The following is an 18,674-nucleotide window of genomic DNA, read 5'->3' as shown; positions in this document are numbered from 1 at the left end:
CACACTGTCTGAGCTTCACACTAACTCTGGTTTCCATTGAGAACCCCTGAACCAAGTCTGAAGCAGCTGATGTCTGTTTTTACAGCTGGATGGAGAAAGTAGCTCAATGTCTGTGGAGTCATTTTAGGAGCTCTGATTAGTGGAACTATGACTCCTTCTAGACCTTCTGATTAGTGGAACTATGACTCCTTCTAGAACTCCTCATTAGTGGTACTATGACTCCTTCTAGACTTCCTGATCAGTGGCACTATGACTCCTTCTAGACCTCCTCATTAGTGGTACTATGACTCCTTCTATACCTCCAGCACTGATATTCGAGTTTGAATATTATTTTGTTTCCTGCTCACCTGTTTGTTTTGTGCTGCTTTCATCTTCCTCTGGCTCTTTGGTCCTGCTGGTCTCCCTGGTCCTGCTGGTCTCCCTGGTCCTGCTGGTCTCCCTGGTCCTGCTGGTCTCCCAGGTCCTGCTGGTCTCCCAGGTCCTGCTGGTCTCCCAGGTCCTGCTGGTTTTGTTGGTCCTGCTGATTTCTCCTGCTCTGGTTTGGCTCTGGAGATCCGGACCTTGTACTGGACGCAGCGGTTGGCGCCGTCACCCTCCACGGTCTGACTGATGGGGCTGACGAGGTACTTCTGGATCTTGAACGGCCGGTCTAGCTGGTCCTGAGCCATCGCCTCGCAGAGGTGCTGCAGCACCCGACTCTGATCCACGCTGCTCTCCCATTGACAGTCGGCCACGATGAACAGACGCTTCGACGGCTTCGGGGTTGAATCCTCTGGAGGACTCTGAGGAGGAGTCTCCACGGCTTCACCTGACAAAGAGAAACCAGCATCAGCAACAAGACAAGGAGGACATTTTGACGGAGGAGGAACTGGACGTAAACCCACCTGGAGAAGGACAGGAGGTTCTGGTCTTGGTCTCCTTCAGGGTCAGGTTCCTCTTTTTCAGGGACGTCAGCCGAGCAGGTTTAGAGTTCACCTCTTTGGGCGCCTCCTGGTGAACAAACAAGAGAATGTTGGTTAAATGTGGAGTTCCACAAGAACCAGGACTGGGACAACATCAGATCTCAGTCTAAGCAAGTCAGTTTTATGGGCTTCACATCATGATGCTGCCACCACCGTGCTTCACATCATGATGCTGCCACCACCATGCTTCACATCATGATGCTGCCACCACCGTGCTTCACATCATGATGTTGCCACCACCATGCTTCACGTCATGATGCTGCCACCACCGTGCTTCACATCATGATGCTGCCACCACCGTGCTTCACATCATGATGCTGCCACCACCGTGCTTCACATCATGATGCTGCCACCACCATGCTTCACATCATGATGCTGCCACCACCATGCTTCACATCATGATGTTGCCACCACCATGCTTCACGTCATGATGCTGCCGCCATGTTTCACATGGTGATGATGCCACCACCATGCTTCACATCATGAAGCTACGCCATGTTTCACATGGTGATGATGCCACCACCATGCTTCACATCATGATGTTGCCACCATCATGCTCCCCTATAAGACTAGTGTGATTTTAAACCTTAGGCTCTTTTATTTATCTACTTTCTGTAGAATTTCTTTCCTCTCTTTTTGTTTGACACATTCAGACAGAATCAATGAAGATCATTTCTATCAGTCTTTTCTGGTTTTCGTGCCTCCCACCTTCTGTTTGTGAGTCTTTCTTCTGAAGGCTCGGACTCTGGCGCAGCTGCTTCGGTTCTCTCTGACCTCCTGAAAACACCAGAATCAACACTTCAGCTGGTATTTACACAGAGCAGCCACCTAATGTCCTGTTATCTGTACTCACCAGAGTTCTTGCGGTGGAGATGGACTGAGGGGCGCCTTTAGGGACGTGGACCGGCTCTGGATCTGAGTCTTCACGTTCCTTCCTCCACAGAGTATGGACTCGCTGGGCAGGCTGGGAAACGCTGTCCGCCTCCTTCAGGACTACATGTTCAATAGAGCAATAAGGAGAGAAGAAGTGTTTTAATTCAGCTCATTCTATTAACATATATAAGACATTTTATATTTTTCAATTATTTTACTGATACTTTTCGAACACTTTATTGATTTTTTTAGACATTTATCTGACATTTTATTGATATTTTTCAGGCATTTCACTGATATTTTATTTATATTTTTCAGATATTCTTTTTGCACTTTGCTGATCTATTTTAGACAATTATACAACATTATATCTATAGTTTCCTTATTTTTCTTCTACATTTTTTTGGATGTGCTGATATTTTTCAGGTATTTTATTCATATTTTTCAGACTTTTTATGAAATATTATACTTACATTTTTCTTGCATTTCATTGATTTTTAAAGACATTTATTGACTTTTTGGGGGGATATTTTTTATGCATTTTATGATTTTAAAAAATTACATATTTTTTTAAAGAAAATTTATTGTATTTATATTTTTCAGGGATTTTAACGACACTTTTGGACATTTAAAAATATTTTTCAAGTGTTTATTTTGATATTTTTCAGACGTGGTTATTGTTTTATTGACTTGATTAGCAATTTCAGAAATATTTTCAGAAAATCAGAATGTCAGAATTTGTAGACATTTTACTGATATTTTTCAGGCATTTCATTGATATTTTATTGATATTTTTTGACATTTTATTGATCCTTTATTACATTACTTCATTACATCAATATTTTTTTGAATTTTTTTCAGGTTGACATTTTGCAGGCAGTTTACTGATATTTTCCATATTTTAAAAAAATATATTTTACTTAGACTGTTCAGGGATTTTATTGATATTTTTTAGGTCATTCTAAAAAAATATTTTTCAGATGTTTTATACATATTTTTCAGACATTTTCTTATTATTGTATTGATATTTGTATTTTTATTTCATAAATACTTTTCAGAAAATTCACTCAGACTTTTTAGACCTGTTTTAGATTTCTTCTGACATTAATATATTTCTGATATTTTATCACTACTATTCTGATATTATTATTTTTCAGACATTTGAATGATTTTCACATGTATTGTTAGCCACCAGATATTTTATTCATTGTTTAATATTTTGTTAATATTTTCAGATACTCTAGTATTATTTAGCATTTTAAAATATTTGTACATTTTTCATCTTTATTTTATGGTGATTTTACTACTACAGGGTTTCTGGAGAAATCATCCAGTCAAATTTAATGCTTTTGAATGCCATTTCAATGCTAGACTGTAAAAATTTTAATGTCACGACCGTGAACTCAACAAATTACACAGGTTTGGTTTTTTTTTAAAAGATGATTTTTATATGAAAACTGTCCCTACATTTCACTATTTCTGAATCCGGAAACCACCCCTGAGCTGCAGTCATTCTCTGAATTCCAAGTTTTCTAGCCATTTTTGCTGGAATTTGAATTTCCCCATTTCCCAGCTCTCCTCCACCTGGTCCAGTCTGCTGGCCACTTTACAAACATGCAGTTTTTGCCAACTGTACCAGCTGGAACAATTATCGCAATGCCTCGGCATGTTTATGCAGATGCATATATCTGACGAATTGCAGTCTATAACTATATATTATTATATCATTATTATCAAATATCTTTCTTGAAAACTGCAGAAAAAATTTTTAATTCCACTGAGAATCAAATTTAATGATTTTTAATGCCATTTAAGGCCTTAATTTTCAAAAGATCAATTTAATGACTATTAATGCTTTTTAATGCCCTGCAGAAAGCCTGTACTAGTTTTAATGCTGGTTTGTTTAGTCTCTGTCAGTGAAACAGCAGCTGCTCTCAGATCAGATCTGTAATTTGTTGCCCTCATTGATCCCTAACGAGGCCCTCAGACTTACTGTAGGCCATCTTCATCCTCCTCCTCTTCCTCCTCTTGCTGTGGAGCTGCTGGGAGGGGGGGCTGCAGTCGGACCCGTCCAGGTTCTTGAGGAGGACGACCTTCTGTTTGAGGCAGCTGCAGCCGAACATGCAGGAGAGGCGGCCGCAGTGGCTGATCCTGGAGCAGTGGGACAGACTGGAGCAGATGCAGCCCAGCCTGCAGAACTCGTTCTGGCAGGCGGGGGGCGCTCTCCTCCGGAGCAGCTCGATGGGCGCCGTCGGGTTCTCGCTGACGAAGCCCTGAGGAGAGGAGAAGGACATCAGTCATCACGTCTGGTGGTTCTGCTGCAGGTTAACTCACTTTAAGGCTTTATGAAAATGTCACAAAAACACGTAAACAAAGATGGTGACACCTGTAACCATGGCGACTACTAGCTGAAGCTTTAAAATGTACTACATTTTTAGTTTCTTTCTGGTTGTTTTGTGTCTTTTTGTGGTGATTGTGTGTCATTTTTTGGTGATTCTGTGTTTCTGTGATTGTTTCGTGTCTCTTTGTGGTTGTTTTGTGGTCTGCGGTGACTGTCATTTTATGGTAATTTTGTGTCTGTCTGGTGGTTCTGTGTCTCTTTGTGGTAGTTTTGCATCATTTTATGGTATTTTTGTGTTTTTGTGGTTGTTTAGTGTCTTTTCGTGGTCGTTTTGTGTCATTTTATGCTCATTTTGTGTCTTTCGTAGTTGTTTTGTGTCTTTTTCTGGTGGTTTTGTGTCTGTGTCTGGTGGTTTTGTGTCTCTGTTGTTGTTTTGTGTCATTTTATGTTATTTTTGTGTATGTTTGTTGTTGTTTTGTGTCTTCTTGTAGTGGATTTTTGTCTCTATCTGGCTGTTTTGCGTCTTTTTGTGGTGGTTTTGTGTCTACTTGTGAAGATTTTGTGTAATTTTATGGTAATTTTGCGCCTTTTTCTGGTCATTTTCTGTCTTTGTGGTGCCTGATTACAGTTTCTTAAATGTGAATATTTTCTGTTTTCTTTCGTCCTCTATGACAGTAAATAAATCTTTGGGACATTTGTCATCTTGTATTTTGGGAAACACTGATGCACATTTTCTGACATTTTAAAGACCAAACAACGAACAGAGTTTTCCAGAAAATAAATCCAGTTTATTCGACAGATGAAAACACTCGATAGTTTCAGTTCTGCTCACCGTCAGCGTGAAGAGGGACGTCAGGGCGACGGTGGCCCTCTCCTCAGTGATGCCGGTTCTGGGTCGACCCTCCCACATCACGTTGTCCTCCAGGTCCTTCTGCCTCAGCAGGGACCGGGTCATCAGGGGCCGCCTGTCCTTCCTGGGGTCCTTGTTTGGACCGAGCTCAGAGTCCGACTCCAGCGGAGCAAAGTCCTCAGACAGAGTCTGAGAGGAGGCCTTCGGTTTGACCTTCCGCCTCTTCTTCAGGGTTGGTTTGGAGGTGTTGTCCAATAGGGGGCCTGCATGGATCTGTGAGGGTTCAGCTGAGGCCGGTTCAAAACCCGGACCAGCTGCAGGTTCCATTCTGGGTTTGTTTGGTTTGGGACCTCGCTGCTTCCTCTCCAACCTCCGGCCAGCTTTAGCCTTGGTGAGTCGGGGTCTCTTTGAGGGGGGGATAAACCCCGATATGAGGTCCGAGGCGGGAGAGCCGGTGTTCTGCTTCTTCAGGATGTGGTCCAGGGTCCGGACGTAGCTGGTGCTCTTGGTGGGCAGCTCGTACACCAGCGGCTCCACCGGCGGCTGGGAGAAGCTGGCGGCTCGCTCGTCGATCAGCTTCCCTTCGTTCTCCAGGTACTCGTCCAGCATGTCGCTGCAGAACGCCGACAGGTTCTTCTTCGGCGGCTCCAAACTGGGACCAGCTGCTGGACAAAGACGGACCAGTTTAAACCTCAAAACCCACCAGAGAGTTAAAAAGACAAGTAATCTTTCAAAAATAATAAAAATAATCTTCAAAATCTAAAAATTAATGAGCCAGAAACTGCGAAGACTAAAAAGAATCTTTAGATTTTCATTACATCCCAATTATACAGTTAAGTTTAAGTATAAACTGTTGTATTTAATCAAAACTACTTTATTCTACGTCTCACCATGAATTAAAGTATTTGCATCAGATTCTGTAAATAGCAATAAATAAAGAACTCCTCTGCACATCTGTAGAAAAATCTGAATTAACTCAGCTGAGAAAGTTCTCAGTTTGACTTTTATCTCATAATTCAGATTTTTCTTCTCATATTTTTGATTATCACTTTTTAAGCATGACTTTTTATCTGAGAAATGTAACAATTTATCAAACTTTTTGAAATCACATTTCATAATTTTAACTTTTTCATCTCATTTGCAAATCTTTATCTTATAATTCTTTTATTTCATAATTCAGAGGCAAGCCAAAATTAATTTTCTGCCTTCATTTTTGAATTCTATCTTATAATTTAGACTTTCCATTCCAGAATTTTATTATTTATTACTCCGCCAGGGAAGCAAAGCCTCAGCAGAGTCATGTGATGATAGGCATAGGTTTGTCCGTCTATCCGTCTGTCTGAAACATTACTTAAAAACGGACTAATGGATTTGGATGAAATTTTCAGGGAAGGTCAGAAATGACACAAGGACAAGTGATTCGTGTCATTCTGAACAAATTTTCGTTGTTTTAGATCATTTCAGGAAAATTTTCCGTAATTCTGTATCATGTTGGACACATTTTGAATCATTTTGGATCGTTTGTGAATTATCTTGGACAATAAGGGTTTGGAAGCAGAGTGGTCTGACCCACTTTCTGTAGTTTAAAAGTTTTGTGTTTTCCAGAATGGTCTAACATTCCACTGTAACACTATATTTGGGTTGTGGGTTAATGTAGACAATAAAATATTACCGAAATTATATAAAACTCTATTGTTATTTGTCAGAAAAATCTAAAAAAAAATGACAAAAGATGTCCACAATGACATTAAATTGTCCGAAAATTATACATAAAAAAACTATTCTGAACTCCTCGACACAAGTGATTCTCCTTGACTGACTCAGCTGTGAGTTTCCAGGTTGAACTGCAGGCAGTGTTTCCACAGAGAGACTGAGAGGAAATTCAAACCTACTGGATCAATAAAACAAACGCAGCGCTGCTCAGAAATAATAAAAGTGTAAATAGATAGATAGATAGATCTTTAGTGGGTGGAGCCATCATTTTTTTAGGCACTTGGTGAATGTTGGACGCTTCATTTCTATATGAGCTTCGCTGTGAGTCGAAACATTAAACTAAACCAAAGCAGAGTGAAGGAGAACAAAAGGAAACCTCACCTTCAGGTTTGGAGGATACAGGCGTGGACGGAGCCTCTGATGGACTGAATTTATCCCTCCAGCCTTTAATCTGAGTCACATCTGTAGTTTTTCCTGTTCTGGACACAAACGCAGCTGAAATGCCTGAAAATAAAAGATAACTTAAGAGTCGCATTGTGGTGAATTTACCGTTAGGATCCACGTTTCTAACCGTTTCACTGGACAGAGTCTGACTGGTTTTGGAAGCAGATTTAAAACTCCATATGATAAGGAAGGCCATTCACCTAACACACTTTATTTTTCAGCACATTAACTCCCTGAACCTACAAGCTGCTCCTCAGATGTTTCTGATGCTCACCTTGACTGGACTGCAGGTCCTGGGTCAGCGGCTCCAGACTGACTCCTGGAGGGGGGATGGGCAGACGGATTCCCAGGTACTGCAGGTCGATGGCCAGAGTCGGGTCCAGCAGCGTCATCTTCAGACCGACTGAACAAGCAACACAAGCAGGGAGGGTTAGATGGACTGAACTTCTACAGCCCTACCAGCTTCCAGCGGTTAATACGTACCTTCCTGCAGCACCGGGTGGATCACCTGCCTGTGCTTCATCAGCTTCAGGTCATTCAGCAGATTCTTCTGGAAGGCATCGATCGTATCCTGCAGACCTTCTGAGGGTTTAAACGTCAGAGCTGAAAGAAGAGTTTGGTCAATAAAGCATTAAAAACTGATAAATTGACATCAGAAAAAACTAAATATTTACTACCACTTGAGACTAGTTTCTAGTCTGACTCGTGTTCAATTAATAGATGGGAGGCTTTAATAACAAGTAATAATGTCATTACCTTTCTCAGGTTCGTCTGCGGCTTGTTGAACTTCAGGTGTCGTCTGAGACCCGTCAGATGAATCTGTGATGTGGAGTTTGAGGGCCTCCTGAAACACGAGTTTTATTGTTTGTCAGATAAAATAACACCTGTACGTGTTACTGAGGCTCCAACACCTGCAGTGGCCAAATAGTAACTTGCGGACTAAACGTGGCCCTCCAACACAAACCACACCTTCAGTATGGATCTAATTTAGCATCAGGTCTGTCTGGTGTTACACTCTGCTTTTTGTACACTCGCATTACAATTTTCTGAGGGCATCAAGTCCATCTGTCAACAGACTATAAACCCTCATACCTCCCTTCTCTTTGTCTGTGCTTGTGAAGGGATGTTACACCTAAAAAAGCTGAAGTTTAACCTTTTGCTTATAGCTTAAGGTAACAATAGTCAGCTTTACACTGCAGGAACTCAAGGTGGCCAAGAGATGGCGTATATGGGGACGTTATCAGTTCTAATTGGACCTTTCAGCCTTTCTATTTCAATTACAGAGTAGGACTCAATAGCTCCAACTGTGACAGTAATTTAGATTATATTAGTAATTAGATGTAACTCCAATTCTATGAACAAAACAAAGGTTTGTTATGTTAGAATATGTGGCTAATGCTACACTGTTCATGGCGATGTTAGAAGGGAGAAGACTGCTGCTAGACGAGAACATCAAGAAGGCTACACAAAATGCTGCTATCCTCACCTGCCCCAGTGTAGGCCAGAAATAAGCTGCTGAATCTGTCCTCATTTTAGCTGAGTGACGGCTAGTTTAGACGTCTCACGAAACTTTCGTGAGGCGTCAGACCTCCACTCCCTGCGCCTCATTTGAATAAAGTAGAAATCAAACTACTTTATGCAAATGAGCTGCAGGCAACTCCGGGGCAACGTGCTACAGCGTAGCTCGAAACGTGCTCCAACACAACCTGCATGCAATGCAGTGCGTTTCACATAGACAATGAACGGGATGCTAGAAATTGACGGATCCTGTGGACACGTACCATAACCCTGAGCGAACCAAAACAATGAAAAATAGCAGCTACTGGACGTAACTCCACTTCGATGTAGGAAATAGAACAATGGAGTTGTGTTTAGTCTATATGGAGAATTTTATGTTGTTGATGTTAGGGAGAAGAAGACTTTTGTCCTCTCTGAGTTTAACCAATTACCACTGTAACCCATAAAGCAATGTTGCAGTAGGTACTTTTTTCTTCACTGAACCTGAAAGAGGTTCTGCAGCAACAGGTCTCGTGGTCAGAACAAGTACAAAAGTTGAGGTTCCCACAGTGGAAACCAGATAGATAACACCGCGTGCAGGAAGAAAACTGATTTTACCAGTGGCGGATCAAATTTAAGGGTTTGCTGAGGGAATCTGAGTCGGCTCATCTTCACAGTTTAACGCGTCTTCTAAGACAAATATGGGGGCGTGATATGTTTGTATGCATTACGACATTATCAACAAATTTTATTTAAAAACACAGAAAATGACATGTATAAATCCTTGCAGAATAAGCTTTGTTTTACCTTTGATGTGAATGAGACAAACAACTGTTCCTCCACCTCCTCCAGGTTAGGTCGCATACTCCTGTAGGCGGTGTCATCCGTCTTCTGATTCAGATTGATTCTGGGCTGCTTTCGCCGCCGGTACTTCTTGCGCTTGTAGGGCTTGTTGACCGGGACTGGCTGCACCTGTGGAGAAGGCTCCTGTACTTCTACTGCAGGTGGAGGCAAGCATGGAACAGCCATTGCTTCTGTATTCGGAAACTCCACCCCCATCCCAAGGTCATCATCGGTGGAGAAAAAGTGCACGAGGTCAGCGATGGAAGGCGTGGGTGACAGTCCCTCTCCATCTAAAGAAGAGAAGGTCGGAGACAACGGCAACTGAAGGGCGAGGGGGGACAGCTCTGCAGGAAAAGGCAGCGATTGTTCGCTCTCCCGAAAAGATGGAGGGGAATCCGGCGGAGGCGTGGTTGTGTTCAGACTCTGTGGTTCAGGGTGCGAGGGAGTCTCTGAAGGTAACAAAGGTGGCGTAACAAGCTCTAAAGGAAGAGTCTCTGATGTGGGCTGAAATGTTGTGAAGGGAGCATCTAAATATGGTTCAGGCAGAGGTAACACTGTATGCCATTTAAACACAGATGAGTCTTTGCTTGGCGGTGAGTCCTCAGGAGGTTCTGCTGTACAAGCTGCTTCAGAAGATGCTGCATCCAGTTCTAAAGCTATCGAGTCCGGCAGGGGAGGTAACGGTTCTGGAGAACTCGCAAGAGACAAAGGCTCAAAGCCAAAAGATGAACACTCTGGGTCAGGAAGAAAAGACTCCGACTTCAAGGTGGGGGAGTCTGAAGGTAGTGTTGAAGACTCAGGTGGTGTTTGTGGTGAGTTTGAGACAGGTAACACTGTGTCCAGGGGTGGGGACAAAAGGGGAGGTGCCGATGAGGTAGCAAGTGTTGAGGAGAGGGTGGGTGTAGGTTCCCCGAGGGTAGAAAATGGCTGCCCTGGGCTGGGTAACACTGTACCATCAGGGACTGTTTGCTCTGGACCTGGACTTTCAGAAAACGAAGTTGATTGATCATCAGTTCTTGGTCCCACTGGACCTGAAGCAGCAGCATCTGGACACGACACACTGGAAGGCTGATAAACATTCAAAACCACTTTATCTGGATGAAAGTCTCCACTGGAGGCTTGGAGACTGAGTTTAGTGACATCGCCGCCGAGATCCTTCAAGTTGTCGATTGCATTTGTGGTGTGTTTATCAGGCAGACTTGAAAGGTCTGCAGCAGAATTCAGTGATTCTGACAAAGGTTCAGAGGGGGGCGCTAGGGGAGAAGAGTCTGGTTTACTCTTAGTCTTTTTAGATTTTGTTGAATGCTGCTTCAAAAACAGAGCGAGTGCTGGCAGAGGCAACCGAGCTGGCCGTTTGTCCGGCTTTGCAGTCTGCTCTGATGGAGTCTTTGGAATACGTTGGCAGTCTTTGGAGGACCCTGCTGAAGCATCAGCAACAGAACGGTCTGTCTGGGCATTGTCCTTACACCTTACTGAATTCAAATGGTGTGTTTCCTCCGTAACATTCCTCTTTCTTATAATGGTTTCACTTTTCCCTGTTGGTTCTTTGACTGAAATATCATCTCTTTGAGGAACCTCCTGTCCTTTGCCTTTCAGGGTTGTGTTCTTAGTGTCAATTTGCTCTAATTTGAGAGAGCTGCTGTGATTGAGGCCTAGCTGCTCCAGGTTGCACCTCTGCAGGGAAACGTGCGCCTCACGAATCAGTTCAGAAATTAACTTCTGAGTTGGACGCGAGCCAATGCTGCTGGGAAACCAAACAATAGGACACAACATTAGAGGCACGAGTGTTGCTGATCCTGCCATGTATAGACTGCTGAACGAAACTGTGACATGTTAACTTTATATGCACAGTAACCAATCACAACAAAGTAGAGATGCAAATTTTAAAATAGCGCAATCAACTGTTGAAAAGTGCAGTGCTCGTACAAAGAAATGCTGCTCTGGCCGAAGGCGATGAACCACTGCAGAAGTATTTGTCATGGTGGCCTATGGCTAGCTAAATCCCCACAATGTTCTCTGCTTGCCCACCAGAACTGACAGTAGTGGAAGTGACTGCCGTTTTCCAGAATTTTACACAGTCATTTGTTAAAAGCCCACAGTGACAAACAAGTTTAGTTTTAGTTTTTGTTTAGTTTTTGATCCTTGAGCTTTTGGACCATCAAGTCCAAAAAACCTTTCAGTCTCTAACACAGTTAAGTCTCGACTTCCTTGATGGTGGATACCAGCAGACATCCATGGTTGTGTACTTGTTGCTATTTTACTACTTTTGCAGTTTTCTTGAGGATTCTGTTGCCAACGTGCAGTGGGTTGGATCTACATATTCCATACATGAGTTCTACTGACGAGCATGTGCACTCCTAAAGAGACGTGCAGAGGAATCTTCATGAACTCACCTGGACTTCATGAGCTGGCAACATTAAAATCATGCTAACCCTTGTGTACACATAACATGTAACATAGACCTTACTGTACTGGATTTCTATCGTCTCACATAAACCAACATATTAGAACAAATCTTTTTGGACTTTAGGAGAAACCATACAACAAATGGTAGAAGGAATCTTTTATTTCCTTGTAGGTTCCCACATATTCTTTCCTGGAAATGAAAGTTCTGGGGACTTTTGGTGGTAATTGGGGTTGGAGTATTTTACCCAGTTCACTATAAGGGCTTTAACAGTCCATAGTCTGCTCTGATTGGTCTGACTGGGCAGAAGATCTGCAGAAGCAGCTTTATAGAGGAAATGATGTCAGACTGCTAGGCAGCTCCTTCTTTGCTTCAGAGCAAAAGTAGCTGCTAGACAGATGCTGAACGTGTCTTCTAAATATGCTGGTGGCCATTCATCAGAAGATTGGTCTTTGCTCTTGAACAACCTTTCAACTGCATGAACTTTTGCCAGGGACTAAGAATAACTTTTGGATCTGTGGTTCCACCAGGAACCAGATTCTCAATAAAAGCTCAGAAAAAAGTCTATCCCCGGAAATTCCCGGCTCTGGGATATCGAACTTTCTGAAGGTTCAGGAACTTTCAGGGCAGGGCTTGTACTCTGAATGGACAGCTTTTCACTGCAAGAACTCCGTACAGGTGAAGGGAGGTGTTGACAGGAACAGCACCCTAGTTGGTCTTCTCAGACTTTTTGTTTCCACTGCTGTGTCGGATCAACAACATTAACTATGACATTAACTGTGAGTGCACCAAAACAGGGACAAATAGTACATACTTGATGTAACAGTGACAAAGAGAAACACAATGAACAAAAAAAGACAACACACCCATTCACCACCCCAAAGCAGCCAATCAAGAAGAAATTTTGTACGTATGTGGTGGTAACACAGATACCAAACTGAGGGACCCTTTAGTTCTTTACACTGTTCCCAACATCTGTCCCTAGAGTTGAACATTTTGGAGACACTGGAGGAAACGTGGCTTTGTATTCTTTTCAAAGCTGACATTTAATACCAACTGAACACACCTTTTTCACTGTAAAGTAGACTTCTTACCAAGAGGCTTCCCCAAGGGCTTTGGCAGCTGACGGATCTTTGTTTGTAGTAGAGTTTTTCTGAACATCTGAAGGTTTTGAGACTGCTGTGTTGGAGCTTCTGGGTTTGTGGTTTGCCAGCAACGACTTCAAGCTCTTCTTCACAGGATGCTGCTGAATAGTTGGCGTGCCTTCGTCTTTTTGCAACTCTTTGCCAGAGTTTGGATTCAGCTTCAGGCTCTGTGAACTGCATCCGTCCTCCTTCAGGCCTTTAGCAAACGGGTTGTAGTCGACTTTGAGCTGAGTAAAGCGAGTGTTCTGGTAGGCAGTGACTGCCATGAACTCAGTCTGGGAGAAAGTAAAGGTGAGAACACTAGGACCGTTCAGTTTTACATCTTTAGCAGCTCTGTCCGTCTGCACCACATGCAGTCGCGGTAAGTAGCGGTGCATCGGATGCAGGATAGTGTTCCCCTCCTGATCCAAGCCATTGTTGGTGAGTTTCAGTCTGTAAAAGGACACTGGACTCTGCATCCAGTGTTGACCCGTCGCCGGGGACTCTGGATGAGCAAACGGTTGGCTCTTTATATGACTCTCAGCTTTTCCAGCAACCTGCCAGCTGTTACCTGTCCACTTGTAACAGCTGTTTTCCAATGGCTGGATGTCCATTATCAGAGTGTACTTTTTACTAGGATGCAGGCCGGATATACGAAAGCGGCAGTAGGGGAACATCCTGCTGCCTTGTTTAGTAAGAATCATCTCTGTCCTGCATCTGTAGAACTCGTTCCACATGCTGTTGTTGTCCAGCGTCACTCGGACGCCTCTACAGATGCTTTCAGGCGCCAGGTTCTCTGACTGAGGAGATTCAGTCCGCCGGTCCTCCTGACAGCCTCCCTGGATGGGGACATGTTGCGTCTACCCCTGAAATCTGTCTCCTCGCTAGTCACATGGCTGTTTTGATCCACTCGGCCTTCGCTCGCCTTCCCCGGTCTTGGAGCAGCAGAGCGTACAGGTGGACGTTCAGCTGCAGGGGCCAGAGCAGGTCTGGATGCCCCTTCCTGATGGGACACCATGCCTTTATGTTGCTTCTTAGGAGCCATGAACAGGTTCCTGGAGGATCCTGCTGTTTATACATCTATTCAAGACAGCATCCTGAAAAACAAGAACATCAAGTGTCACTAACTGCTACTAGCTGCACATCCTGTCCAAACAAGAGTCTGCTGGTGTCATGCATGTTGTAAATCTGCATTTGATGGTTTCTGCCAGTGTTGTCCAATATAGAACCATAGGAAGCTCCAGATAACAGAGTCATTCTACAGAGTTGTGAAATGTGAGGAGCTGTCTTGTTCCTAAAAATAACTATGACATCCTTACACCACAGGAACTTGGTACGAGGTGTCTTGAACATTGACAAGAACATTCCCTGATCGGTCCTCTTAGCCTTTCTGTTTGCATTTCAGCATAAGATTCAACAGCTTTGACTACAGCCCAAACTTTGAAGGTGCCCAAACTAGAAACACAATTTTGAACAATTTTCTCAGCCCACAGTCGGAAGAATTTTTAATTAATAATTGGTTAATCTAAAAAATCGAAAACACATGACTACCATTAGCCTCTCAGCTACAAGAACGCTGTCCGAGCAGACTGAGAGTTCTCTTGACAGAAGTCTTTGTCATGGTGCCTGTTGCTAGCTAAACCCAGAGAATCCACTTTCCTTGCCAAAAGAACTAACTGTGGTCTAAGTAACAGCCAAAATATCAAAAGGACAAAAAGGTGTCGCTAGTTGTCTTCTCAGAGTTTAGCCAAGCAGCGTTGAGTCACATCCTGTAGCTCAGCAGTATTATCTTTGGGATTTTTTCCGCCTTGAAAGAGGTACTACTAGAGAGTTAGAATGCGCCCAAACTAGGGATGCAAATTTTCTTAGCTGATAGTCGGCAGGATGATTAAATAATCATCGGTTAATCTATAAAATCACAGAGACATGACTTTAGCCAGAAGACGGGCTAGATACCATTAGCCTCTCAGCTAAAAGGATGAAGTCCAAGCAGACTGAGAGTTCTCTTGACAGAAGTCCTTGTCATGATGCCTGTTGCTAGCTAAACCCATAGAATCCACTCTCCTTGCCAAAAGAACCGCCTGTAGTCTAAGTGTTGCTAGTCGTTCTCCCAGTTTAGTCATGCAGCGTTGAGCCCATACTCCAGATTTTATTATGGTGGCTCAGTAGTGTGATCTTGGAGGTTTTTTCCACCCTGAAAGAGGACCTACAAGGACGGATCCTGCAGTTGGAATGTGAACAAGGTCACCTTAAAAAGACCTGCAGGTTCATTACAGTGGAGCAGCAATGAAGCTCTTTTATAGCTTTCAACAACATGAAACCCTCTGCTTCAAGTAGCAGTCCAAACGTTTGACAGCGAGGTACCTGGTTTTTATGATAGCAAGCTGACTGTCTATGTTAAATATTGAAGGCAGACATTTATGACTCCGAAAACATTTATTCACTGAGCGTAAAATTTCAGGGTAACAGCTAAGGATGGCGAGAGTTGGAGTCCCTAAAAACAACCGGTGGCTTAAATCAGTTTTTTAGTATGAACTGTAGCGTTTGGTTACAACTTCTCCTCAGGAGCAAAGGTTCATGGGTAATGCAGTATTCTTGCAGGTGTTTCGGAAGTAGGAATGCAACTACACCTTGCAGCAACACGGATGGCAACAGCTGTAACGGGTCCGTTTGACTTGATTTGTGCAAACATAACGGTTCTGTGACACAAACTGTGCCATGTAAAAGGCTGTAACTGTATCTGGTTTGTCTGTAATGCAAAACCCCAACGGCAGTTTGCACTGTAAGAGCGGTTTCCTTATTTTTGTAGCTCTACAAATCAATGTATAAACTGGTTCGAACAGCTTCTCTCTTTACAGCTCACACTCCATTATTGCTGGTCCAACATGGAATGCATAAATACACTGACCTGACCAATGGGTTGTTTTGCAATTTTGTTATTTCTGTGGTGATACTGTGACGTACATATTAGTGTTTGCATTGCTTCTGTGAGCCTTCATTTCATTGTTCTGTGTCACAAGCATTAACAGAAAAACTTGCTGAATGACTGGTTAATATGAAGTTGATGTTGACCCACTCAATAAAATAATAAACTGTATTGATTTGTTTCCTCTTTCAAAGCTTTCAGTCTTAAATTGAGCACAGGAAATGATATTTTTGGGTTGTATTATTGTAGTTTTTGTCTGTCTGCTCAGTTTGTGTCTATTTCTGCTCTATTACACTAATAAATTGGTAAAAATGTATGTCTTTGCTGTTGTTTTGTGTCCGTCTGCTTTTTTTCCCCCCTATCTGTCCGAGTTCACATTGTCATCTCTTTCTGGTCGTTTTGCATCCAGTTGTGATCTACTTGCGTCTAAGCAGTTGCTTTGTCATTTTACGCTTATTTGTATTCGCTCACTGTCTCGTTTTTTATTGGTTTCTGTCTCGTTGTCATGAACTGTCTGTCTTTGTCACTGTTTTGTGGCTCGTTATTTGCTTTGAGTAATTTTGCATGTTTTTGTGGCAGGTTTGTGTCAGTTTTCATTGCTTATTTCATATTTTTGTGTTCATTTTGCATCTCTTTTGCACTGTTTTAATCTCCTTCTGGTCATTTTGTGTGTCTTTGGGCATCTAGTTGTTCTTCTGTGTGTCCAAGAAGTAGTTTTAGTTCTGTTTGCATTAAATCAGCATTGGTTTCATTCGTCTGTGTTCATTTTGCATCTCTTTGCATTTAGTTTCGTCTCTCTTTCTGGTTATTTTGTGGGTTTTTATAGTTGTTTGTCTCTTTTTGTTGCCGCTTTGTGTCTCTTGGTGTTAGTTTGAGCGATTTTGAGTCTCAGGTTTGGAGTAAACTTTCATTAAACGTCAAATAAATCTGACTAACAGTCTCCATCATCACGTTGGACCAGTTTAAACTTGTGAAAACGTGGAGGTGTTCACAGGTTGTCTGTTCCTCCTGCTGACAGACACAATGGATTAATCCTGTTGATGTTTCTTAGAGGCTGATGAGAGCAGATTGACCAAAGAATCCACCAGAACACAGAACTACTGAACTCTAACAGCTGATCAGATATCAGCAGGTTCAGGACTGTTACGTTTAGGACTTTTTAAGAACAATCTGGTGAAATTTAGGAGCTCACTTCACCAAAAAGTAAAACAGTTTTTTTACTGCGATGCAATGACTCAGCATCATATGAGAATCCAATCAAACTTATTCTAATAGCTCCATGTTATCACAAACATTGTTCTGTTAAAAAACAGGTTAATAATGTTCTGGTGAGAAAAATAATGAAAGTAAACAGACTGGAAGTGTTGAGCTACAGTTGTGGGTTTGTGTCTCAACATGAGATTAGTTTCTTAATAAAAACACTGAATACCATCCCATTTACTGAACATTTACATCAGTTTCAGGGCAGAGAGCTGAACTTTAAGAAGTTAAAATCACAACTCGCCTGCTGCTACTTTAACAGTTTAACACCCGCTAACTATCAACCTCTTCTGTTTAACTAACTGTTGTGATTTAAGGACCAGTTAACAACCAGATCACCATAACCAACCAAACCATCCAGAGTTAGTCCGTTCAATCAGAATGTTGGTCATTTAACAAGGCACTCCCTAGTGATAATGATGCTAACCTGCTAAGCTAAGCAGCTACTGATCTGACCAGGTGAAACTACAGCTAGTTGGCTCAGTAAATGAAGCTTTACTAGTCAGTAGAGTGTCTGCCTTTCGTTCTCTCACTGAGCTGAGTCCAAGGTAACATAATGAAACTACAGGGTGAGCTATAAGTTTCCATACATAGGAAAATGCGTAATGTATTTATTTTTTATGTTTCAGATACCTTAGAAGATGCATTGGATGATATCTTTGGGGGCTCTTGAAGGCCATGGTGTATCAGGTGAAAATACAAGACAGAAATCATCTCAAGGAACGTATCACCAACACCATTACAAGTGTAACTTCAACTGTGCTAAAGCAAGTTCATCAACAGTGGAAAACGCGTATTAATATGTGTTTTCCAAACAATGGTAATCATTTAGAGCACATTATATAAATAAAAATGCTTGTCCAACATGAAATGTTTATTTTTACTATGTATGGAAACTTATGCCCCACCCTGCACCTTACTGTTGTTTTCAGTAGCAGTGACGCTAATCGGCTAACCAGCGGCTTCTAACCTGACCTGGTCACACTGGTTTAGTTAACCTAGTTATTACACCAATAAAGGAATGTTTCCCACTCGGTAGTGTGTCTGTCTTTTGTTCTCTCATTGACCTGAATCACATTACTGTTGTTTTCAGTAGTAACGACGCTAACCGGCGGCTTTTAAGCTGACCTGGTGAAACTCTGTTAGCTAACCCAGATATTTAACCAGTAAACCTTATCTAGTCAGTATGTGTCTGCCTTTTGTCCTGTCACTGAGCTGAAGCTACAGTAATTTATTTAAACTACATCACTGTTGTTTTCAGTAGCAGTGATGCTAGCTGGCTAACCCGTGGCTTTTAACCAGAAGTGGTGATACTGGAATAGCAAACCCAGGTATTAAACCAGTAAATGAACTTTTCCCACTCAGTAGAATGTCTGCCCTTTGTTCTGTAACTGATCTGAATCTACAGTCATATAAATAAACCAGATTCCTGTTGTT

At 42.4% G+C, this 18,674-nt stretch overlaps 1 protein-coding gene across 1 annotated transcript in view; it reads right to left on the bottom strand.

The window, feature by feature from the left end:
• The window catches only part of mgaa (MAX dimerization protein MGA a), a 37,510-nt gene extending 23,414 nt beyond the window's left edge, over window positions 1-14,096 (bottom strand). The window contains exons 1-13 of the mRNA XM_055005980.1: window positions 14,007-14,096; window positions 13,022-13,911; window positions 9,488-11,267; window positions 7,940-8,027; window positions 7,667-7,786; window positions 7,458-7,586; window positions 7,121-7,243; window positions 5,009-5,691; window positions 3,829-4,108; window positions 1,816-1,955; window positions 1,671-1,739; window positions 885-990; window positions 348-808 (exon numbers count right to left, since the gene is read on the bottom strand). Of these exons, the coding sequence (XP_054861955.1) occupies window positions 348-808; window positions 885-990; window positions 1,671-1,739; window positions 1,816-1,955; window positions 3,829-4,108; window positions 5,009-5,691; window positions 7,121-7,243; window positions 7,458-7,586; window positions 7,667-7,786; window positions 7,940-8,027; window positions 9,488-11,267; window positions 13,022-13,911; window positions 14,007-14,096 (4,959 nt within the window). The remainder of the gene's footprint in view (window positions 1-347; window positions 809-884; window positions 991-1,670; window positions 1,740-1,815; window positions 1,956-3,828; window positions 4,109-5,008; window positions 5,692-7,120; window positions 7,244-7,457; window positions 7,587-7,666; window positions 7,787-7,939; window positions 8,028-9,487; window positions 11,268-13,021; window positions 13,912-14,006) is intronic.
• Window positions 14,097-18,674: the final 4,578 nt, after the last annotated feature.

Source organism: Amphiprion ocellaris, chromosome 20 (genome assembly GCF_022539595.1).
Source record: "Amphiprion ocellaris isolate individual 3 ecotype Okinawa chromosome 20, ASM2253959v1, whole genome shotgun sequence".
NCBI classification, from domain to species: Eukaryota; Metazoa; Chordata; class Actinopteri; family Pomacentridae; genus Amphiprion; species Amphiprion ocellaris.
This window is presented reverse-complemented; position numbering and strand designations above follow the sequence as displayed.